The sequence below is a fragment of the Channa argus genome, chromosome 11 (genome assembly GCF_033026475.1).
Source record: "Channa argus isolate prfri chromosome 11, Channa argus male v1.0, whole genome shotgun sequence".
NCBI classification, from domain to species: domain Eukaryota; kingdom Metazoa; phylum Chordata; class Actinopteri; order Anabantiformes; family Channidae; genus Channa; species Channa argus.
This window is the reverse complement of record NC_090207.1, coordinates 5,762,803-5,788,640: the sequence shown is the minus strand read 5'-3', so window position 1 is coordinate 5,788,640 and position 25,838 is coordinate 5,762,803. Positions and strand designations below refer to the sequence as shown.

At 40.9% G+C, this 25,838-nt stretch overlaps 1 protein-coding gene across 2 annotated transcripts; it reads right to left on the bottom strand.

Annotated features, from left to right (window-relative positions):
* Positions 1 to 2,359: 2,359 nt before the first annotated feature.
* On the bottom strand, positions 2,360 to 23,125 carry LOC137136629 (calcium-binding protein 7). Of its 2 annotated transcripts, XM_067522191.1 has the most exons (6): positions 22,663 to 23,121; positions 22,196 to 22,538; positions 8,145 to 8,288; positions 7,891 to 8,003; positions 6,534 to 6,684; positions 2,360 to 5,031 (listed from the first exon to the last, which is right to left on the bottom strand). In XM_067522191.1, the coding sequence occupies exons 2-6, from the start codon at positions 22,302 to 22,304 to the stop codon at positions 4,901 to 4,903; spliced, it is 648 nt and encodes a 215-aa protein (XP_067378292.1). In that variant the 5' UTR covers positions 22,305 to 22,538; positions 22,663 to 23,121; the 3' UTR covers positions 2,360 to 4,900. The 2 variants fall into 2 exon arrangements, with proteins under 2 accessions (XP_067378292.1, XP_067378293.1); XM_067522192.1 differs by having other exon boundaries at positions 6,547 to 6,684; positions 22,196 to 23,125.
* Positions 23,126 to 25,838: the final 2,713 nt, after the last annotated feature.

Here is a 25,838-nt window from a genome sequence, read left to right as displayed (position 1 = left end):
TAGTGACAAGTAAATGTATAGAGAAAAGCTAGTTCAGGTTGAGTGAGCAGTTTAACTATAAGCTTTATCAAAAAGGAAGGTTTTAAGCCTAGTCTTAAAAGTAGAGAGGGTGTCTGCTCCCCGAATTTGGATTGGAAGCTGGTTCCACAGGAGAGGAGCTTGATAGCTAAAGGCTCTGCCTCCCATTCTACTTTTGCAAACTCTGGGAACCACAAGTAGGCCTGTATTTTGGGATCGAAGTGGTCTAATCGGGCGATACAGAACTATGAGATCTTTTAAATATGATGGAGCTTGACCATTAAGAGCTTTGTATGTAAGGAGGAGGGTTTTGAACTCTATTCTAGATTTTATGGGAAGCCAATGAAGAGAAGCTAGTGAAGGTGAAATATGATCTCTCTTTCCTAATCCAGTCAGCACTCTTGCTGCAGCATTTTGGATTAATTGAAGGCTTTTTAGAGAGTTATTAGGACACCCCAGAAGTAGGGAATTACAGTAGTCCAACCTAGAAGTAACAAATGCATGGACCAGTTTTTCGGCATCACTTTGAGACAGGATGCTTCTAATTTTAGCAATGTTCCGTAGGTGGAAGAAGGCTGTTCTAGAGATTTGTCTTATATGTGACGTAAATGCCAAATCCTGGTCAAAAATAACTCCAAGGTTCCTCACCGCAGTACTGGAGGCCAAAGTTATGTCATCTAAAGTAACTATATTGTTAGACAGCATATTTCTCATGTTTTTAGGCCCAAAGAGGATGATTTCAGTTTTGTCTGAATTTAGAAGTAGGAAATTGTAGGACATCCAGGTCTTTATGTCTTTTAGACATGCTTCAAGTTTGACTAATTGGTTAGTATCTTCTGGTTTCACAGATAAATAGAGCTGGGTATCATCTGCATAGCAGTGGAAGTTTATGGAATGTTTCCTAATAATTTTGCCTAAAGGTGACATGTACAGATTAAAAAGTATTGGTCCTAACACAGAGCCCTGTGGAACTCCATAGCTAACTTTGGTGCATAAAGAAGAGTCATCATTAACATGAACAAGTTGGAATCTGTCTGACAGATAAGATTTAAACCAATGTAATGTGGTTCCTTTAATCCCAAATCTATGTTCTAGTCTCTGTAATAAAATGTTGTGGTCAATGGTGTCAAATGCGGCACTAAGGTCTAGTAAGACGAGTACGGACACAAGTCCATTATCTGAAGCGAGGAGAAGATCATTGGAGACTTTTACTAGTTCTGTTTCTGTACTGTGATGAACTCTAAATCCTGACTAATCCTGACTACACCACACAGGAAAAGACTCCAAGCAAAACTACTCTGCACCCTCTTAACAGCCGCACTCCTAATATTCAAAGACCATTAAAGACTGAAATTTCCAATGCACTTAAAAGAAAAAAACTAAACAAAGTCATTCCCCAGCACTTACATCTAACAAAACCTTAGTCCGTTCTCTCCTGGCATTTTGGACAATAGTGTCTGCTAAATGAATACCTTTTAGTTGAACCATCAGTGATGCACACCACAGAAGCTGCTACAAAACATGATTTGCACTGATGTTTTCTTTGTTTCATGCAAACACGCATGTTCAGTGTAATGACTTGGCCTTCAATCGAGAGAGAGAGAGAGAGAGAGAGAGATGCCAATCGTTTCAAGTGAACTGTTGCTGTTGATTTTATAAAATACAATACGCTCTACATGTTTAAAATATCCAACGATAAACAACGATTTCCATCACTGGGGCTTGTGTCGTGGCTCAAACTCAGTTTTGGGACACAGGTTCTCTGCCTTGTGGCAACACACTCCTAATCTCCTGCCAGCATCAGAAAATGTACTATAATATGTAAAATAGAAAACCTCATTGTATATAATAATTGCAGTATTTATTTAGTAGGTGTGATAAATTACTGTCTCATAAGGTGTTTATGTTGGACTGTAGCTCACAGGGTTTGAGTTAGTCGTCCTTGGCCTCTAGAAATTCACTGTTCTAGTTGAGATAAACCACCTTTTTGAGTAACTGTCAAGACAGGAAGACAATTGCAGTATATATGCAGTACATTTGCCAGTCTTTTTAAAATTAATGACTTTTGCAAATATATGCAGTCTGCAGGTTTCCACAGAGGATCCACTTGGTGATCGCTAGCGGACATAAGAGGAATAAAAGGGGATAAATGAGACAGATGGGGCCCTAAACACTCCGCTAAGCCAACGGGTGTCTCAAAATGAAATACAGCAATATATGGACTCAGTAAACCTTAAAAAAAATCCATCACTTTCTATGGATTTTAACCTGAAATGTCAGGATTTCAATCAGTCCCTTTTTATGTTGTCATCGCTACATAAATAAATCAAAATGGAGCATGGTTGGTATATGATTTTATTCATGTGAAATACCAAGCCACAAACATAGAGGAACATTGTGTGGACTCCATGAACAGATATCACATGGGCAATAAACAATTTGCTAGATCCAAAGACAAGTATCAAAGTACAGTACAATGGAAATAACATTCAGTAGACTATTAACAAGTTCGTACAGTTTTTTGTTCTCACCTGTAAAAAGAAAATAAATATCAATGTGTTCATTTGCTCTGCTAATAAATAACAAATCCATAATTGGTATATTTGTGTGTGTGTGTGTGTGTGTGTGTGTGTGTGTGTGTGTGTGTGTGTGTGTGTAGGAAAAATGCCTCAAAGTTAAGTGTTAAAGAATAAGGCAACAAATAAAATTACTATAACTTTATTCCCCATGAAAACGATCCCTCTATAACGATATAATAGAAAATCAATGAGACAGTATCAATAGTCAGTCAGTTAATGTTCTATTCTATCACATTCGTATCACAAAAATAGATAAATCTATGGTAAAGAAATTCTTTATGCCTAAACTATTTCTGGAAATGGATGAACAATCATGGCGGTGAGTTGTTGTGCACTGCAGCACATCTTAAAGTGCAACATGAAAACAAAGGTATTTGTTATAAGATGGGCTTCGCTTTTCTCTTCTATTTTTTTTTTCTTTCTTGAACATGTTCCCCAGAGTGTTGACACTTTTGACAAATTGTGCGGGTGCATCAGATAATCATTATCCGGCCCAGCCCAGGGCGATAAGGTAGTCTAATTTTGTTGCCTCTGAGGATCTGGCTTTGGTGTAAGATCCAAGTTTAGGGAGCTGCCAATGGCACTGCTAAAAAGAAATATTCATAAGATGTGAATTATTAAGCTCTCTGTATTGCAGTTTCTTGCTTTTGAGGGCATTTTGAAGGATGCAAACGCATTTTTGCCATGTTAGAAATTCAGATTTGGTTCCAGAAAAGGTTAAATCTTTCCTTACAATGGTGAGCTGATGTATGGGTGCTCTTGTTTTTGTTGGGCTGCTGTTGTTAGATTCCTTCAGAGCTTTTGGGTAAAGTCATTTTAATACACATTAATTGTGACATGCATACACAACTATGTGAACTGCACACAGTCATATTAATGTGGTGCTTCATAGATATTGTTATTGCAACAGTTTGCACCATCAGCATCCACTACTCTGGTTTTCACTAAGCTGCACTAATCTTTTTGCATCTTACTGCCCCGTGTTTTGAACATCAATGTTTCTGTCATAGGGCCAAAACATTAATTTGAAAACTGCTGTTAATATTTTTTTTTTTTTTCTATCTCAATTGGGTTCATCGGTTCATTGGCTGACTTTTTTGACGATGCCCGTCTGTTTAAAGCATCGTGTGTCTATTTTACATACAGTTATTGCTGTATAGCAACGCATACAAACGAGAAAAGGACGACACATTCCTGTATCCCCACAGACCATTTTGATGCATATTCTTTATATAGTTGACTGACACACAACTCTGCGGTGGCAGATGATCATCAGACGTCCGGCGCTGCAAAAATCCCACGGGTTAGCAATCCCAAAAATAATTTTTACAAGCACGTAAAGCAGCCCTTTTTTTTTTCATGCAGTTGTATATTTTTGTTGTGATTGCTAAAACCCCACACTACACACAGTTGCTCACAGTTGTCGTTAAGTAATTTTGAAAACAGCTCTGTTACACAGTCATAATGATTAACACATAAGAACTTGTACAGATGGGTCAAGACAACTGTTTAAATCCATGCATTTCATGCATAGATGATGGTCATCATCTGAGGCCTGAAAAGCCTCGCTGTTGAGACAAAGTTGCATGTTTACCCGTCCGTTCAGACCTCGACACCATCCTCTTGAGAGCTGTTAACCTGCTTCCCTCTGCTCATACTGATGCCCTGCAGCCTAGGAGTGAGTAAATCCCACTACACAATCACATGCACCTCCCTGCAAACGCTTCCTATTATCAGTTTCTTACCGAGCTATTGTTATTCCCAAGTGGTTTTGAACAATGTTGCACCACATACAATATCCCCACAACACTTTGCACTCAACTTCTTGAACAAAACAACACTGTGCTGCCTCAGGCAATACATTTCTTCTGATGTCCCCACAATATTTCACAGATTTCTTCCTACTTGTTTATAATACACTGCATGGTACACAGGATAAATACAAAACTGGACAGTCACTACACATCTCTCTATAGCTGCCACCATACTGAATGCAACACTGCTCAAATGCATATAGCTAATGAATACGAAATGTGTTGTTATGAAGTGATATGTATAGTCATCTTTCCACTTGAACCACACTGCTGTCTTTTTGTGTGTGAGGTCCTGTTGTCCATTAAAAAGCATCCTTGGTGCCTATAGTTGTTCTTCAGTCATGTGTTGGCCTGTGTCACAGCTGTGCCATTGCCTGTTGGTATTGAGATTTTTTTTATTTCTTATTTTTTTGGCCTTGTCTGTAAGTCAATGATTGGTAAGGTAGCCTTTACTGTACATGGTGGCCAAGGCTGAAAATGCCACAGCTCCTACTTCATGCCGCTCCGCAGCACCTGGTTGGCTGCGATGAGCATGACGCTGATGATGAAAGCGATGGCAAAGGCGCATATCAGGCTCTTGCGCACACAAGTTTGCTTGACCTGCTGCGTTGGGCTGGAACCTACAGGGCAGGAAAGAAGAAGAAGGGGTTCTTAGGGAAAAGCGAGAAAACGAATTCAGCAGACGGTCCATTGAATCAGGTGGTGTTTAATGCTTGAAAGAAATCTGATAGGAATTTCTGAGTGAAAGAACTCATCACAAAACCTTGCAATTGCATGAACACAATCATAAGGGATGTTTTCGCACCTGTACACTCCATAACCGTATCTTTTATTGAAAATAACAACAAACAAATGGATTGGCTCCTGACTGGCACGGTGTAATACACCTGCAATCATCTGCTGACCAGTAAAAAAATAAAAAATAAATGTGTACGTGTTGTACTTGTGAGTTATTTCCAAATACTTAAACTAGATTCTCCCTTTGATCTATTTTCCTCCACACAGCAATTTTCTCATTGCAAATCACAGAGTGGATCTGCATTAGCCGAAGAACCTAAACTTTACATAAATAACCATAAAACAGCCTCAACTGTGATCCCCAGTAAATTAACCCTAAAGACAAAATACTTCCTTTGAGACACTAGTTTGCCATTTTTAGTAAATTCCGGATCTTTTGTAATGGAAAGGCAGGACTCCCCTTTATTGCCATGCAATAAAGTTTATCACTTCCCTCAATCTGCCTTGACTATTACTTGACAATGACTTTTAAATGAGCCTCGGAGGATGAGGTTCTCTACGCAGAGTCTGAGTAGGCGGATGGCGTTTCTGCAATCGTGTGGTAATTGTTACAGTTGAGCAGTAAGAGAGTGGAGCGGGAGCACTGCCATGTTTCTCTGTGCACAGTTGCACTAATTACAAAACAGGTGCCCAAGAGGACACAGCATTTCATATACAGTTAATGAGCGGCTGGAGTACATTAGGATCTATCGGGGCTGCTGATGGGGAATAATAATCTCTGTTGTCTCTCTGCAGTTCTCCCCGTGTGACTGTTGAATTTTGGTGGCTACAAACAGTTTCTGCTTGTGGTGATGGGTTATTGGAAAAAAAATCATTCAATATTAAGGTCACCCGGGTGTAGTGAAAATGTACTTTATTTAGATTTTTAAATTCAATTGGAGATTTTCTCCGTGTAACTGAGGAATGTTGATGTATCTTCAAGGGGAATTTCATACATCACCCACCTTTACTGCTGCTGCTGTTAGTTTTGATTTTAATTTACTTATCCACCTCTCAGATTAGTATGATATACAGTAATTTAAACTTGTGGAACTCAAGAAGCATGGAACACAGCATGTCTTCTACAAATATTTAAATCTAAATCAATAAAATCATTCCCTAAACCTATCACTGATGTTTTTGTGCATAATCTGTACGCAAAGCTAAAGCGACTGTTTCTTTTATCACTGTAGAATATGAAGGTATGTAGTTTGGATAAAAGCTGCTCACAGCCAATTCAACTCATCTTTGGCCAAAAGTTCATTCACCACCAGCAGGTGCAAAAGTGTGCTAATATGTTTTTTTGCAAATATCAACAAAACAAGTATAGGAAGTTCTTCCTTACTGTCTATATCCACCTGGCATTCCTCAGGGTTCTCTATGTGGTTCTCCTCTGTCATGATAATGTTCTCAATGTCTTTCATGGAGAGGTGATCGCAGAAGGTGTCGTACAGAAGCCTCTTCAGCTCCTCCACCGTCAACTTCTGCATGTCACACTGGAGACATACACATAGATTAACATGGAGATTTGCGTGCGACAACCACAAACAGACACACATAAATGCAAGGTTTTTCATTTTTTACACTGAACTGTTTATGACATACAAATACAGTTGAGTGTATATTAAACTGAATTTAAAACTAGTATGAATAAAATGTATTAAAGTTCCAAGATGAAAAGCAGCAGTGTGAAACATTTGCCTTAATTCAAAATGGTAATGTTATAAATGCAAACTTCATCTTAATTATTTATCTTTATTTTTCTTTGTTCTAACTGAATGTACAAGCTTTTTTTTTTTATTTGCTTTTGTGTTTGTGTGGTTCTTCTTAGTGGGATGCTTTCATTTCATATCTGATCAGAAGTGACGAAATTATAGTTCAAACATTTATAAGACAATGATGTTTTGTAAAACCGAAGCAGGGATATTAAAAGTATTAAAATAAAGTTTGGTTTTTGAGCAAATGCATTTCAAATAAAATCAATGAATGAACACGACTAAGACAAAATCTACAAACAAAAAAAACCGGCAGATGTCCCAGTCGGTGATCTGTGGCTATTTGTGATGCTCATTTTCAGCTCAGCCTGAGCCGCCGCGCTCCAGTTTGACCAGAGGCTCTCTGTGATCACTTCACCAGCACATGCTTCATAAAACTATTCCATTATAAAATGGAATGTGAAGCTTTGCAGCCTTTGCAGCGGCCCCTCCTGATTCTCCCAGCATGCATCTTAGGTTGCAGTTCCCTATTTTTTTCAGACACTGATTGCACCAAGAATTCCCAGAAGTCTCTCCTGTTTCCTGATTAATTTGGAGCCTCCCTTTCTGACCGCCGCTCACTACAACAAAGGCAGCTCTGACATGAGCTCCATCGCAATAATTCGCATCCTGCTGTAAAAGGGAACAGTTGATTGTCTAATGAGGTGTCTGTAAATAAATTTTAAAATCTATTTTACATAAAAATGGACTTTAATGTTCTAAGTAATAAGGTTGTGAACACACACAAAGAAGCAGTGATAGCAAATCAGAAGTCTTGACACAGCCCTGCGGGAATTCAAGCCTCTGCGAGATCCACCCATTAGCAATCAACTGCATGACATTGGTTTTTATTTTAAGTTCGCATAGAGTCTGAATGTTTCTGTAGTCGGTGACTTGCTACAGCTGTCGATCTAATAGGCAGGAAGTGAGTGACTGAATAATGAGCACCTTCCAAAAAACTGAGTCAAAGTCAGTGCCGTTGAACTTATCTGGCATCCCAGCCGCTGTCAGCTTTGGACCCAGAAGAGTGACAAACTCCTCAAAGTCCACTTGGCCATCGCCTGCAGAAAAGAGGAACAGTTGCTGTTTATTGTTTCAGGTTTTACTGCCCACTATAGTCTGGTTTTGTGGGCAAACAGAGTGTAAAGCTTCTGTGCTTTGTGATTTAAGATCATAAAATCCAAGCTGTGTGTTTGCCTCACCGTCCATGTCCAGTCTCTGGATGATGACTTCCAGCTCCACCTCGTTTGGCATGTAGCCCAGGGAACGCATGGCCATTCCCAGCTCCTGCTTTGAGATGAACCCATTCCCATCGCGATCAAAAACTTTGAAGGCCTCGCGAATCTCTGCGGGGAAGACACACACACACACACACACACACACACACACACACACACACACACACACACACACAGTAAAGATGAAGTCTTACAACAGAGCAGAATATAAAAGTGGGAAATGTTCCACACAGCTAAGACACATTTGTTATGCTGCACCAATGCTTGAGTCATAGTTATATGCGGGTTGGCAGCTCTGGAGAACAAATTCAACCAGCAAAATGATAGAGCTAAAATGAAATCAATACCCTTCACCAAGGAGTGGAGATCAGAACAAACGGTCAATATGTTAAAGGTCAGCACTTTCTGGCTTCTCTGAATTTAAAATGTTTTGGGGGAATAAATCAAATCTTTGAAGTCTTATTTTCTTGGCTGAAAAACCTAAAAAGCTTCAATGGGGGAAACTCTGCATCACATTAAGTGGGACAGTCGAGCATTCTGGTGCTTGCATTTCCTAGATCCGTGCGCTAATTCCTTAGAAAGAAAGCAAGGTTCGAATAAGTAATAGATTACCAAAAACCTCCCGGATAAGAACGGACAAAATCAAATCAAATCACTTACTGTAATGTGAAGCATTAAGGTGGCACGAAACCTGTACTGTGATTTATTATGTCTTTAAAATGTAGAGATCACTGTAGGGAGCCGATGTTTGTCGTCAGGATTATTTCTTTTGAATTTGGAGATTACAAACTATTAACAGGCTGCGTTTCAAACTGGAATGCCGAGTTTGAGCAGCTCGGACATTTATCAGGCATGGAAGGTCTAAAGAAGACAAATCGCTGTGTAGAACTTATGCCCCTCTATAGACTCTCAAAGTGGATAAGGACACAGCTCCTTCCCACCGGACAATAAAGGAACTTCAACTACTTTCAAGATGCATCATGGTAAATGTAGAATATCCAAACCCTAGAGGGGGCTGAGGGTGGGAGGGGCATGGACAAGAGCTTCTGAGGTTACTCTTGTTTTTGTTCTTTGAAAGAGCTCAGTTAAAAGACACAAAATTACCACAATTTGGTTTGGTCTCCTAAGGTAAGACAGGGTTGAGTTGCTAGAGTTTTTGTTTGTGGATTTGGGCACAGCTCACATCCGAAGCAAACAAAATTGCTACCGTTTGGAACCCTTGGTCTGGTTTTTGCTTGGGAACGGAAACAGCGGTGGAGCACATCTTGTAATGTCTAGGTTCCCCTACACCAGGGGCATAATACGGAAGCCCGTAAAATATTGTTTTGTTTCGTTTTTTTTTTCTTGGTCAGTGATTTAATAAAAGATTGCATTGCCTCTTGTTTTTGACAAGAAAGAATCCTTTGAGAAATTATAGTAACAGGACCAGTTTTAAATCTGTAGATTCTGTAGGTTGAATTTTCTCCTTGTTTTTTGATTATTTTTTTTTTTAAATGTTTTTAGTGCACTTGTAAAGCTGTGGTTTATGTAATATTGCTGACAATAATAATAATAATAATAATAATAATAATAATAATAATGGTTACCAAAAGTTCCACGTTATTCTGTCTGGGTTTAGAGGAGCACAGTCATTTTGAGTGTGGGCTTATCAGTACTTTAGTTTTCATCCATAAAATACTCTTAGAGAACAAACAGCTATGGAAACTTAAGATGTTGAGTCTCACCTCCCCCATAGATTGATTACTGAAGCAGCCTACTGGGCACAGACCCAGGGGCCCGAGGACGCCCCCATGGGCAATTACTTGTTTGAAAGAGCTGTTCCATAATAGTCCCATAATAACCAAGAAGACATCTACAGCAACAACAGAAAGATTACAAATGACTCAAAAATATATGACCTGAAACATAACAACAAAGTCCAAACAAAACTACCAAATACCAGACAGAAGGACCAAAGCTTTCTCAATCCGTCCTTGACCTTCACTGTTGAGTTATTCACACTCCCATTACATCAAGCCAGTTAAACTCAACCTAACAACTAAAATGTATCTAAAACGAAAAATAGAAACCAACAACAACAAAAAAAAAAAAAACGAAGTATCTCTTAGACATACAAATTACCGTCAGCTGCAGAAACTCAAAAATCAAATAAAACGATGTCACATTAGCGGACGCTCTTTGAACTCGCATAGCACCATGTAATAGAGCAGAAGATGCTTCCTGCTGCTGCGGAGCCATTATAACTAAAATATATCTTTAAGTTATTAATTCCCCTATTCAGCCACACTGCACATTTCTCCTTGTTTACACTTCATGAGGGACTCAATCCCTTCATTTATAAGCAGTAAGATCCAAAACCAAGTCAGCCACTGTTTTAAACTTGTCCCATCCTTGTGTCGCATGCCTGATTGGGGCACAAAGAAGCAGAGCAGGGGATGAATCTTAAGGTAGAGATGATGCACCGAATAAATCCTCAGCAAGTCACATAATGTCTGTAAGCTCTCTAATCCAGCATTTGTTGAAATACATGGCAGACGCTGACAAAGCCAAAGACGAGGAAAAGGTCATCTTGCAAATGTTAATATGTAAGTTTGCTTTTGAATGAACGGACTAAACAATACATGAGCACGGTTGCTTATTAATGCACAACTTGTCTCTGCTACAGGTGAGCACAATAAAAATTCGAACGTGACCTTCCCTTCTCACTCTACAGCCAATTAGCTGTTGTTCATTTACTGCATTGTAATACTCGACGAGCTTCATCAATTCCCTGCAAAACCCACAGTCTTATAAATGGGAATTGTTGTTCCTGTGATTTACAGGGGTGTCAGTGGCGTCAAATGGCCAAGCCTCAGGTCAGAATCCACAGCGTGACAGTCTCTGACAAATATGTCAGCTGGAATACAAAACATAAAATATCGATGATGGCATGAAATAGGGGTTTGTCGTTCTGTGTATATGTGGTGGCGGGGGCCGTAGGAAATAGTTTGTCGTAATCAAGTACGCGTCCACAGAATTGAAATTGTGCCAGAGGAACCAGGGCACTTGACAGTCATGTTCTTGGATGGATTACATATAATTCATAAATCAGTTGCACTTTGCTTTTCCCCCCCAAAAATGTCTTACTGGAGGTGTAGTTTGAATCACTGAGAGTCTCTAGCTATGTTTTCCTCCCTCCCTACAGTTGATCTTCTTGTTTATAGAATAACAATACCTCAGTATCCACCTGAGGTCCCTGCTCCATCTGTTTACTTTAAAAAGAGGGGCGCTGCAACAGACACACTCTGAAAAACACATGTTGCCTCCTCGCAGGACGCAAACAAGGTGCCAAAACAGATTTAGCAGATACACTGTCTCTCCTAAAAGCTTTATTTACTGATCAACAGGCAAGGTGAGGAAAACATCCTCATGGTGAGCGATGTATCGTGTGTTTAATAAAATTAAATGACACGAGAGGATTTCTTCTTCTGTCACACAGTCCAGCTTTGGCAAGAAATGTAATGAAGCTTATCAAGTCCGGTCAGATACTCAGTGGAAAAGCTAGAACATATACAGCCATTACAAATATATTATCAAAAGCGCTTGGCTCCACTTGAAATCAGGACTAACAGAGAAGTACTAGAATGAACTAAGACATCTCTGAAGTAAAGCAGACAATGCACAATCCCCACTCCAGCACTTTATCAAAAGAGGCTGACTAATCATGCTCTAAAAGAATTAATTTCTCTTTCTGACCACACGCCATCCGGACAACTGTCAGAGAGAGATAGGACTCTATGCGCATTGTCCCCAGGAGTCGCGACTGAATTCTCCTCTTTTTCTTTTTCTTTTTTTTTTAACTTTGGCCCAAAATGGGCCACATTCCCACGTGTGCCCCCACAGAGACTGGCTGAGGTAGTCTCTCGCTTACAAACATCGCATGTCACTGACTGTGTGTTAATCACAGCTGCTCTGACAATAAAAAAGAGCTCCGTCTGTGCCAATACTGAGGAATTATCCTGTCAGCAAAATCTAACTGCCACTTAGTCATGCAGCTTGAAAGAAAGATCATAATGCAAGATGCAAATCTCTCACAAGTTCCCACAGACCAAGGTGACATTGTTATATTGCTTGTTTGCTCTGATTAATTATTTAAATAATCCAAACGATGAATTACTTTTCTGCCCACTAACATAATTACTTCATTGGCTAATTGTTTCCGTTTTATTGTCCATTTCCTCTTTAAAGCTGCTTGATGCAGGGGCAGCACAAGAATAAAACTGGAACCAACCAAAACCGCATTTGCCAAGTTACACACGTGATCCATGATTCATGTTAAAGCAAGTAGGAATTAGCAGGAAATTATGAACAAAGTTGAAATTTGACCTGTTTTGTAGAAATCACATCCATAAATATATACTGCTGAACTGTGTTCCCACAATGTCCGTGGCAGCTTGCCAAACACGTTCCCTGAAAGAGTTCTGTTCAGAGGCAACATTTAGCTTTTGTTTTTTTTAATGAATGGAGAGCTGCATGTGTGAACAGCCATAGGGAAGTGGATGTGGCAGATGACTGTCACACCAGACGCTGATGTTTGCATCCAACGTACCATCTGTTGTTACCGAGTCGACGTTGCCTTTTTCTCGGTTTGAATAATGATCTTGATATTTCCCTCACGGTAAACAAATGCAGGGAGTGTCTACAAATGGAATCACCGCCACAAGAATAGGCAATTTAGTAAAAAAAACACTATGTTGATAGAAAACCCTCATGCTTCCTTCCAAACATATTTGCTGTTGCATATCAGTATACGTTGTTTAGGATTTAAATCTGCCTTTGTTGCATCTCCTGCTGGGTCCCTGGGAGCGTGGCTCCTCCGGAGAGGTGAGAATATTTCTGTTGAAAGCGTGTGATATTTGCTTTGATGTAGAGAGGTGCTTGTTGGTGCCATGTGGTCCCCTGCGGTGTGATCTGATCAGAGGATGAAAAGCTAAAGTTAAGATTGTGAGCTGTGAAAGGCCAAGTCTAAAGATGAAATCCCCGCAAGAGAAAAGTGCAGAGAACCGCTCTCCCCATTCACGGCTGCATTCGAATGAATGGCACTCGGCCGTACGCAGCACGAAACAAAGGATCACGTGGAAATAGAGTTGATTCATGTAAATGAATAGAAAACGCTTCGAGTCTCGACAACGGTGAAATGTGGATGACATGGGGCATGAATTCCTTTCAGACTTGAGACCTGAGTAATATTTCTCTATTTGTGGTCATTTTGTTTTAACTGATCTTCTGTAAGTTTGTCCCCTGACCTCTCTGTCCCCTGGGCCTGTCCCACCCATGTGCTTACATACTGTATTTGCAAAGCAGAGAATTAATAAGAAAGCAAACAGAAACAAATCGCATGGGAAATGTTTAATTTGAATTTCCAAAAGCGTATCATGAGCAAAGCCGTGGTCCTTCTCAGGCAAAATGTAGCATCAGTGAAAACCTTTGCTAATTGCACTCGGTGCACTCAGCTAATACCAGGGCTTTTGTGTTGGTGAAGCGTCCGTGAACATAATCCAGGGCCCAGTTTTTGGGAGCCAGAGATCCTCTTTGCCTCAGTCAGACCTGCATCTGCTTTGGAGCTGTAATTGCAGCACACCCACTCTTTACGTAAGACCTTATCAGTGTGGGGAAAAAGACGGCTTTGCTCTGTGCGCGTGTGAACCGTTGCTGACTATTTTTAAAACACCCGTAGCAACCTTAATCCATCTTTAGCTGGATATGGGCCGACTTGGGCACCCAGAAGATTTGAAAATTACCTTAACAGGCTTCTAACGAGGCTCAGGAGTATTCGAAAGGGGTATATGGCAGAGTCTAAGTCATCTGTGTATTAATGAAAAACCCCACATCCGTGTTTGGATAGAAAGTCATCCCTGCATTGTATAATTTGAAGCGCTTTAACCTAACCAATGCAACAATGGCTTCCTCACAGGGGGAAAGAGAAGTTGGAAAGGTTTATGTGCTTAATCCTCAATAAAACAGTCCAACTTCTTAAACCCCATTTGACCTTGAATGATTGAAGTCCGAAAAAGGCTGTGAAATTTTAACCCACCTCTGTTACTCCTTTCACTTTTCTTTCCAACAAGGACGGAGAATCGATCCGGGATTGACTCTTTTGCTCTTCTCTTTTTTTTTTCTGCCTCACTTTTTGCATATCCACAGCTTTAAGTTTTCATCATCACAGCCGATGCCAAGCTGAGCCGCAGCCAGTATCCACAAGGTGAAAACGTGTGAGAAGCATCTCAAACAAAGGTCGGATAGGAACAATCAGAAGCCTCCGTTGTGCATTACAGCTTATCCAACACTCCCTCTCATCAGTTCCACTGCGTTAACAGTATGCACTCGCTTATGGGTGCAGGTTTTTTTCCCTCTTATTGTTTGGTGTAGACTTTGCAGTATTGTTCATCAAAGGGAGGAAGAAAAAAAAAATCCCCCACAAGAAAAAGCACTTCACCTTCCAGAACTCATCACAGTTCATTTCACAGGTAATAAAGTCTGCTGGATCCACTCCTTCATGGCAGTCCATCAAAATGGAAATAAATTGTTTAATTTGTACCTATCCAACAGCCATAATCACGACAGCTCGTGATATGCCCTGCTAATCTGCACCTTATATTTACCATAAAAACACAATTTTTTAGGTGGGATGTCATACCACAGTAAATCAACTGATTAAGTGAGAATTCGTAGTAAAACATGGTTGTTGTTGTGATCCAATGTGCAATCTTCAAAAATACAAATATAACCCCTTATATTCACGGTGGGGAACGTATTGACATCGCTGTATCATATCTTTACATTAGGTAAGAAGCAATGTAGAATTCGTTAGTGTAGTTCAGCAACTGGATAAAAAAAACCTGCTCTGTCTCTATACAAAACATCTACCAGATAAGCAACAATATGTCTTCCAACTTCGATGCCCCTATAGCTCGTTCATACCTGCCCTCTCGTATGACCCAAAACCCATTAAAAATTAAACGAGCACCACCACATATGGCAAGAGTTGTAGAAAATTGGCGTCACACAACATATGAATATCGTTGCTTACCAGCTTCAAACTAGGTTTTTTTTTCCTTTCAAACACTCAAACTCGGGATTTAATCTGTGCAATCCAGCACCTGGAACCTGCAACCTTACAAACTTTGGAAAATCTAAATACCGAGCGATGGTATAATGTTCACTGCAGCCGGTAGATGTCTCCAAGCAGAAATACTTTTTCTTTTGGTTTATCCCGTAAGTTCGGGGTCGCCACAGCAGATCATTGGTCCGCATGTGGATTTGGCACAGTTGTTACACCGGATGCCCTTCCTGATGGAACCCTCCCCAATTTCTATCAGGCTTGGGACCGGTGGAAGCTGGGGCCACTTCGACATGTGGTCCTGGAGAGCAAGGCCCGAACCCTCGACCCTATGGTTGGTGGGCAGCCCCTCTACCAACTGAGCAGAAACACATGTGTACAAACAAACATTTATTACTGAGCTTTACTTGAGCCCACAGAAGCATTTTGACTATATAAATAAAACCTGTCTTTCAATAATGCCAGGCCACTTCACCCTTTGAGAAATGAGTAAAGATTTTCTCACCACCTATGTCAAGGAGGGCTTTTCATGTGCCTCTCGCCTCATTCAGACAGGTGATACGACTGAGCGAGCCATTTTGAAACCCATTTCTCCGGCCCGTCTGACAGATTGTAAGACAACTCTCCATCAGAGCGGGAATGGTTAAGGACTGAGCGGAATGACGGGAAGACATCCAGAGCGAGATTTATTATTCTCGGTCCGATTGTTTACAGACAGGTTCTCCACTGCTGCACATATGTAATGTCAGGAGCCCTGTACATTTTCAAAATGGATGAAGTTCATTTTCCAGTATCACTGAGTTTCTTTCCTTTGCCCAGATGTTTAGTGGTTTTTCATTAAAACGGTGAAAACCTATGAGACTTTAGCAACTGATATTTCAGTGCAGATCCATCACCTTCCCTCCACCCTCGTGCAACATTATCTCACCATTCTCTGAATGTTTTATAAAATAAAGTCACACAAGTGAAGTTCTGGCAAACTCTGAATATATTGCAGGCTTTTACAGGCATTTAAACTTGGAGTAGTTTAATAATTACAGTAGTCAGTGCTGCTGATTCCGCACGTCCTTCTTCTTTGTTAATCATTAACAAAAGCTGACTGAGTTATAAACTGGTGTTTGCCAGACTTGTAACAATGTAAAACAGCATTTGAAAGGCAGAAAGTGGAAATGTAATGGTGACGGCAGTGAAAAAACACTTCATGTATTAGCTTGATTAACTTTCTTTCTTCATTTGGGTTGTGGCATTGTTAGAATTTGAAGCTACTTTGATGAGAAACAGTTAATGTGCTTTAGAAAGGCATGAAAAGCTCTTTGTGCAGGAGGAAACAAATGGTTTGTTTAGGGGATCCAATTTAAGGGTAAAACATGGTGTGTGTTTTCTCTAGCAGAAGAACAATAACTGAACTAATGTTTGTTTTTTTTTATAGCAGTCAATATCTGGAGCAAATGAGGGAGACAAAGTCAGTTCTGGTTTCACTAAACGCGTCTGGATCATTTGCAAAACCACACTCCTGAAAATGAGCCAGCAAATCTGCTGCCATCGTGATTGGTCATTGTGTTGTGCGTTGTTGCCCAATTCCTCTAAACAGCATACGCTTTCAAATGGTCTCAGTTGACCCCTTGGAAGTACACCCACGTAACGCCCACGGATTCTGCACCAGCAAGACGTTATGTGCATAATTTCTGCGTTGCCAAGCAGATGCCGGTGTCTTTATATATCTTCATTTGTATTCATGTAAGTATTTCGAAAGGAATGGAAGTCATCCCTCCACCTCAGGGCGAAGGAATGAGTCAATGTTTTCTGCTGCAGCTGCAGTAGGAGTCGAGCAGGAACATCCACATTGCCTTGCAGGCAGTTTATGCCATTAGGAACACAGTTGTATCAGTCTGGTTTTTTTAAATGTATTTTTTATTTTTTGAGCAGCTGTCAGTCAAAGCGATGTGCAAGTCCCAAGCTCTACCAAGGGAATCACTGAAAAGGTTGAAGCCAAAATACTGTGTGTTCGGATTTTACGACTGAAGGCACACTTTTTCCAACACCCAAATGCAACACGGGAGTCTGAATATCCTAAGAAAACATTTTTAACTGCTTATTTATGATTCAAAGAAACACATAAAACCTCCCCCAATTAGCCCCATCCACAAGTCAGTGTTTTTCAGAGTTTCCCCATTCATATATGCAGACATTACCAATTTCAGTTAAATTGTTTTATTTTTATTCCACTCAACATCTCTGTTCCCACTGAGCTTTTCTTTCTCTGACAGACATTAAACTAATCCCGCTCTGTTATCAAGTACTGCATAACTACTTCAAAATTTATTTAATTTGTAGACATTCTCATTCTGCCGGGATGAATAACCCAATGACAAATACTCCATATCCCTTTTAAGAGGAAGGGCTTCATTCATTTGTGCTCGAGGCTCCTACAGGATAACGCTGGAAATGACAATGCATGCTGAAATACTGACCAAGTTCACCTTCGAGCTGGCCGTGCTAACGTTCACTGATAAGCACTAATTTACAAACTGTGCGTCTTTGGTGGTTCCGTAGTTGAGAGCTGTGAGAGGTTAGTTCATTTGTTGTGCCTTCTGCAATTCACAACAACAAAGGTCTGTACAGACAGACACACATTCCGGACATAGAGACGTTACAGACAGACTTTAAAAAAAAAAAACATAATACATCACAGAGCTATACTTAAAGGGTGTGAAGGACGTCTGTGCACAGTGACAGTAGACTGTGTACTTAGTTGAGGCTGATGTGATTAGCTTTGCAGCAACTCTTGTCATAACCCAAACAATTGGACAATGCATTTTGACCTGATGGGGACACTCGATGGATCCAAAAGCCATTGAGTGTCGATAATTCAAAGTTTATTTATTATTTCTGCACAAATCAAAATCAAATCAAAAAGTCAACATACCACAGGCTTAAGGAAGTTTCAGAAGCAGTCATTAGTCATTTTAAGTAACAAGCATGTAGCAAAGCTGAACTTGTTTGCATGTGTTTTCTCCAACAGGTAAGTCTTCCTGCCATCACTCCATATGCCAAAAGGGAGGAGTGAAAATCCAATCTGCGTTTGATCTCTGACGAGGAAAGCCCCCCCCCCTCGCTCCGCCACGAGCGTGAACAAATGGAGAGAGAACTTAGTAGGCTGCGCAGATTTCGATTACTGCTGACAGCTACTCTGTGAGTTAAACGCTCCCTGAGAGATTTGGCCCTGCTGCGGCAGGTTTGGCTTTGGACACACTTTCATGTTTCCTTGACAGTGGAGAAGAGAAGGCGTCCGTGCCCAAACTAAACAGAGTGGAATAAGAAATGAGGTAGGAAAAAAAACATAATGGTGTCAACTGAGGTATATTTGTTTTAAATTACTTAATAGTATATATTTCCTAATAAATTGGAGCTTTAATGTTCCTATTGCAGGTGAACATAACATTTAGGTGTTAGACAACAGGTGAAACGTGTCTTTGTTCATTCATGTATATCACATGATCACATGACCCCAAATGCCTTGAGGAAGGTTTGGGGGACGGCTCTCTTAAGATTTAGCAGCAACACCGGGCAACTATAGTAAAGGTTGTTTTGTTTTTTTATAAACAAATTCCTTTCTCAAACAAAATTCTTATATCCACAAGAAATGGCATCATTAATATGTTAAAGTTGAACACATAAGAAAAGTGAGAGACAGTGACAAGGAAGCCAGAGCTGATTTCAAACTGCAAAGATATATAAACCGCACTGATTTCAACCTTGTCGCAACGATGCAAACATTCTACCCCCGTCTTATCGTTTGCTTGTGTCTACAGAAACTAGTGTCATCTGTTTACATGAGTCTCACTCTGGGAACTGTTACAAATGCTCTAAACTCAGCCCTGGGACTATTGTGAAGCTGCTTCATATAAGGCTGTTAGGCAGTGTGGAAATTGGCTACCCACTTAATTCCACCTGCAATGATATTGACACTAAGCTTTCACTGTGTGTGTGTGTGTGTGTGTGTGTGTGTGTGTGTGTGTGTGTGTGTGTGTGTGTGTGTGTGTGTGTGTGTGTGTGTGTGTGTGTGTGTTCTAGTGGTGGAGGAGGTCTACTATATTGAGCTCCTCTAATATGAATGTTTTTTTTTCCATCCCTCTTGTGTAGGAAGGGAAATGGAGAATATGGAGTCCATTTTAATTTAAGCTTGCATCATTGTACATTAAGGTATTTGCTGCTACTACCCCGTCCACCTTTCAACACACGTTTGCATGGAAGCTTATCGAGCGTTAGAAAAACAGCGTTTTGTTCCAATTATAGATTTGACAGCCTTCTTGTCCACAAAGTGCAGCACTACTGGCCCATTCCCCTGGGTGCCCGAGCTGGTAATTGAAAATCAAGTCATTGGCTATGAGTGTCCGCAGCCACCTGTCCCAGTACATGCTCCTGCACACACATATGCACTAACATGTAATTTGATTTCATAACAAAGCCTCGTCTCCCTCAAGGCTGGGCTGACGTAACACTTCCAGCCAATTCTCATCCATCTCTCAAGAGATTAGAGCGGAGACGTGACGAGGCGACAGCGGGTTATGAAACGTGACAGCTGTCAAAAGCTGAACAACAGGTGCTCATGATTGTTCTAGTTAGGAGCTTATTGACCTGTATCCTATCTGCAATTCAGGAATTTGCTTTACTCCCTTATCTTATAAATGCAGCAGGGGGCTTTGTAGGTTTCAGAAAATAACCCAATATGTTGAAAATCTTGCTCATACTTTATGCTATATATGTTATATAGATCATGCACAGATGAAGAATTATTCTAGTAAAATATTTATTGGATTTCACATTTATCTAAGTACATGTGACAGTTCTGTGCCATTAAAGAGGACTGGCCTACAGAATTTAGGAGGAGAAATCCAATTGAAGCGTTAAAAAAGGAGTTAAATTTATCACAATATTGTTTGGGTAGAAAATGTGTTATTGAGCCGCAGGCCTTTAGCACTGTCCTCCATCTCTGTACGGCTAAAAAAAAAAAAAAAAGGGACAGAGATTGTTTTCTAAAATAGACTATTTAGACTATTTACACTGTCCAAATTTGTGCTATCTAGAAGCAAAAGCTATGGATTCAAGTTTCTTTCGTGACAACATCAACATTCAGTCTCCTAAGTGACACCGCCTGCCCCTTTCACGAGCTGTAAGACGTCCGTCACAGCGATCACTAATGCTCTACAAAAGCTGAAAAGGCTCTGTCACTGCAGTTAACTGTGCATTTCCTCGGGCTCACACAGGCTAGTCTCACCACAAAGCATCCAACGGCTCCTCCAGACAAGCTTTCACCGTAAGCTGAGCTGTAAATTGGCTCACTCAGTCCTGCAACACAGTAACTGCAGCACGAGTGTACTGTACAAGTGGATTTGAGTAATTAAAGTCAAAACAAAGTGTTGTCTCTTCCTTGCTGAGAGTAAAAAGGAAACAGATTCCTGAATCCCAACAACCCAAAGCGGCTTGAATTGATAAAAATCATTGGCATACGAAACATCCAGTAAATATTTTTCTGTGCAAAAATATATTCCTGACATGAAAGCTCTCTTTACGCTGGAAATCTTGAAAGGTGCTGTGAGTGATGCAATGCTACAATCCTGGGCTTGACGTCATGCAAAGATCACTTTTGGCACTGACACCTTGACACTTCTGTTTGATCACGCGCTGTTTATTGGGTTAAAGCGCAACGTCACCTCAAACCAGCCTGTTCTGTCTTGTACCCATTATTGTTTTTCCTTGAGGTTTCTGGTGTGATGTGTGTTCGGAAACTGGCGTTGTGTAAAAAGTACTGAGGCCATTCATGGAAACACCTTTTAGGTCTAAAAGCATTTTCCTGGCAACCCTATGATGTGTATCTTTGCTATATATGTGTATCAAACGGTAATCTTCTGTGTGTGAGAGAGAAAAATGACTATGTTGTCCGTGCATCTCCAGTGTCTCCCTGGAAGATTCTGCACCAGTGGCCACTAAAGATTTCTAGCAAGACCCAGCTTGCCTGTAATTCCCCCACGTTCATTTTAGTCAGAACGTGATCAGAAATGCATAACTTTTAAAAGGCCTCTGCTTTATTTACTCAATAAAGTTTACATTATTCAGGCAACAAGGATGTAAGGTGGAGTAAACTAATGGTTCAGCAGGACTCGGAAAGATATCGAACCAAAACATGGCAACAATCCAAGAACCTACCATCATCACACGTGCTTTGGTACAATGTCCCTAGGTCTGCTGCAAGACAATGTGCAGATGTTGCAGGTTCACATCACATGTGCTGGAGACAGTCGTATTTCCAGGATACAAGAGAAAATCTAATTCTTGGGAATAGTTGTTACACATCAGCATCTTTGATGGAGGATGACAGATTATTTTCAGAAAACATTGTTAATCTCTTACCAGTCATGGTTTCAAGACAGAATGAACACTTCTGGTCTTTTGGCTTTCAGAAGGTCTGTGTGATTAAACCAATTGAGCATTAAAATCTGCTTTCCCAAATTGCCACTCAAGAGGGGAGCTTCCAGTTAGAGACAATGCATGAATGTTTTCCCCAAGAAGCCACGTTTTGTGCCCGAGTGGCTGCCGAGATGCCTTAGCTTTTAACCATAACAGCTCCACATTGTTCCACAATGTGTTCTATCAACACTCATAACAACGTAGGTAATTGTGTTGTGTATTAAGATAAGAAATGGGAAGATTATAAAGATTCTAAAAATAAATCCCAAACTGTAAAACATGCTGTTTAAAGAAACTCATTCCAAACAGACCTGTGGGCGCTGTCCAAGGTGCTGAATGAGTTCCACCTCAGGAGCTGACCACAGCCACATGCACTGACACTACATCAGCCTGTTAAGCTCAGGAGCCTTGAACGCCCTCAGGTCCACACTAACAGGTATCATCTCACCTTCAACTTCGTCTTCGGGCAGGTTCACCGGCGCGCTGTAGGAGAGGATGTCAGGGATGGTGCAAATCCCCCGGTACATCAACGTGGAGGTGACTGGATGCATCGGCATGGCTGCGACCTTTGGCTTCCACCTGCGCCCTCTTCATACAGAAATGTCTACAGAGAGGATCCCAACTTCCCCCCACGGTCACCGAGGGAACGGAGTATCGAGACCGTGTGGGGGAGAGGGCTGAGGTGGAAAACGGTCGATTCCGCAGCGTGTCCGCTTTATTCTTGCTCTTGGTCAATGAATGAAGAGTAGAAACAATGTAAGCGGGGTCTTACCTCATTGCAGTTTCAGTATCTGTTTGGAAATCAAAAATACACCAAGTCACTGTATAGAAAACTACCTCAGACCGAGACAATGCGCACATTTATACATCACCGTCGATCCAGAGCAGCTCCACATCTGAGACACAGCTAATTACCGTTTGTTTTCTCTTTTGCAAATAGACGATTAAATACGGAAATGCGTGGGTTATCAATCCACTGATGGTTTAGGCTTTTAGTCCCAGGTTTTGTCTGCTGCGAACACATTCATGCATCCACTTGTTGGATACGTGCGCTCACTTGACGCACTCCGTCCTCGCAGATCCAACCTGCTTCAAAGGCTATAATCCACAGAGACGACGTGTTGCACTTGACAGTGGACTAAAGAATTATCTAAGCGTGTTTCTGGAAAGCATGAAAGGATGCAAGGTGACACAAACATTTGCTCGCTCGCTGTTAATTGGCCGTGGTCTCCGCGGGCGCATTGCGATCCAGCTGGTCCGGTTTTCAGTGGATGAGTGAAGCAGTGTTGTTGTTGTGAAAGAAAGCTGTCTGTGTGGACCCGATCACTCTCTCTCATACATACGTCTGCACATACCGACAGAGTGTATGGGTGTACACCACCCCCCCACCCACATAACGCCGCAACAACCCCCCCCCCCCGCCCCTTTCGGTCTCTGTTTCTTTTTGTTTAATTACTCATTCTTGTTACTCCCCGGCGTTAAAGCCCTAAACTGTGATTGATGCTTATGTCCTTCCACTGAGGAGAAGCTATAAGGACACAAATGTCTTCTAAAATCATATTTCTATCCAATCATCAAGTTTTGTCGTGACGCAAAGTGCACCAGCTGCTGCTTTGGTTGGATGGATCGCTGTGAATCTCTCGAATAATGCCCCAGTGCAGGTAATTTGTAGTTTGCTGAACATAAAGAGAAGGAGAGAACCAAAACAACTCCTGTACAGTAGCTTTCCAGTCTCCTCATCTCTCTTTCATGCTTTGCTGCACCAACATCCGCACACAGGGACCCTTTGAACTGTTACACGTTTCAACTGACACGGTTGGATAAGCAGTTCAGGGTAAGATGCATACGGATGATGTTTGAGTGCAGCTGCTTTTTGGGTGGCTATGAGCTGTATTCATACAATTCCCAGAGTGTTTCTCCTTCGGTGGGAGTATAGATATCAAGTTATTTTTCAATAGGCGTCTTACTTATATGGGAAATGTGGATGAAATTGTATGTTTCCCTATAACTCTGATTTTACTTGCTTGTTATCTGGAGTCCTAGACCCTCTTAAGTAACTTTGTGTGTCCAGTAATGAACCATCTTTTAAAGTCATTCGGATCTCTGAAATGAAATGGGCCTGCTCAGCATTTTCATTCATGCCACAGAGTGTGGTTGGATGTTAATTGATTAATTGTACAATGCAGTGCACCTGCATCTGTTATGTTTTCCTTTCATTATTCAGCCACTTAAATAACATCGCTGGAGCATACACAGCTACAATGTTCCAAATATAGGGAACATAAATGAGTGATGGCATGTTTTAAGGAGGAGGCGGTCGTGGAGGGGTCTCACAGCTCAAAGGTCCCCCGTTCAAATCCCCCGGCCAGCTGTTTGGGGTTTGCATGTTCTCCCTGTGCTTGTGTGGGTTTCCTTCAGGTACTCCAGTTTCCCCCCACAGAACGTGGTTTCATCATTAGGAGTTCAGATGATATCATGCGTTTGAGCTCTGAAAAAGCAGGTTGACCATGATTACACACTCCACGCTGTTAGCAACACGATGACGTAATCGGAACTGAAGGTTCCACCAAGTGGTGTCACCAGGAGGCGTTTTTCTGTGAGAAATAGAGGTATTTTAAAGTAGGGAAGTCAGATGAAAGTTTAATGGCATTTATTTACATGTACTACTCAAACTAAAACCAAAAGAAGCAAGTTTAATATTAGTGAAGGCGTCGCTTAAAAGAATTACCAGTCGTGTTGGCTGTAATAACATTGCCTTATTGTTTATGCTTTTAAAACTGAGGATGTACAGCACTTTGCTTTTAATTTCATTGACATTTTTAAGTGTTAAACTAATAATGGTAATTGCAAAATGTACTTGTTGTCTTCTTCTTTGTTTTCATTTTTCTTCTTCTATTCCGATCAAATATGTATAAATGACAATTTCACACGGATGCAGCCTCAGGAACACAACTAAGCAGTCTATGAACAACATATGAGCACGGAAATCCGTGTAAATACTTTTAGAACCAGTTGATGCCCTAATTCAGACGGCTGTCTCGTTCGCTCATGCCACAGGTCGACTCGGACCAGTAATGTCTGAACCACTAAAAACAAACTCACCAAAACTCTCTGGCCCTGCACATAAAAACATCCACTGTGCTGGCTGGCATTTTCTAAAGCTCAATAGACCATTGGTCAGTCTGACGGTGTCAGGAGTGTCCAGCAACGTCTGGCTAGACACAAAAGGGCACCAACAACTTTGTATCCTTCTGTGACACGTGGCACCATTTTATTTCCACAAAAACCGTCTGTACCTAAAGCCCTCCCAACGGGAGGAGAACTTTGAAGGTCAGACCAATTTCAGAAACCAATGGCCACAGTACTCAGACTCCAATGCGTCACTGGGCCTTTTTGTCACTAAAAATGTTTAATGATTACCCCTTGCTAGAGTAAGATCTCTAGTGTTCTGGCTATACACCACCTGTGTGTCAGAGAGCTGAGCTGGTGTTAAGGCTCTCACTAGACGGCAGCTGATCTTAACACCCCAGTACTTCTCTCTCAGTCACTAAATAGTCACTAAACACTGGCAATGGCCGCAAAAACAAAAATTGTTTGGGTTTAAATATTTGAATAATCGTTAAGTGAATTACAAGTGGGACAGTGATTTAAATAAAATACCCAGAATGAGCACACGTCATTTTCTTTATGTAAATTCAAAATCTATTGTTTCAATACCCGCGTTAGCACAGCATGTCTAAATGTCTAAATTAGCTGAAATGCATGCAAACCCGTTTCAAATGTCCAAAACACGACCAGCAAATTGCCCCAAAGACTCGAGCAGTGTAATCCAAGTATTCAAAAGCCAAATGATTGCAGTGTGAATCCAATATTTCCCTCATTAAGTCCTAGATTCCCCTCATTCACCATGCATTAGCCTGCAGCACTTTGACAGAACAGGCTGGCCACCTTCATCTACTCATACTGCTGCAAGTTGTAAATTTGAGCCTAAATCTCATTGTGTATTCAAGTGCTTTTGTCTCTGAACGATCACTGAAAACTACATCTGTCATTTAGTATTGACGTAGCATCACTACTTGTGATGCAGAGTA

Bases quoted from the DNA above. Each gene is read 5' to 3' on its own strand.
- LOC137136629 (XM_067522191.1), bottom strand. From the start codon at position 22,304: ATGCCGATGCATCCAGTCACCTCCACGTTGATGTACCGGGGGATTTGC. The intron at 8,289-22,195 runs GTGAGATGATAC...TCTTCCCCGCAG, and splicing joins GCCCGAAGACGAAGTTGAAG to AGATTCGCGAGGCCTTCAAA. The intron at 6,685-7,890 runs GTGCTCATTATT...GTATGTCTCCAG, and splicing joins TTGACTCAGTTTTTTGGAAG to TGTGACATGCAGAAGTTGAC.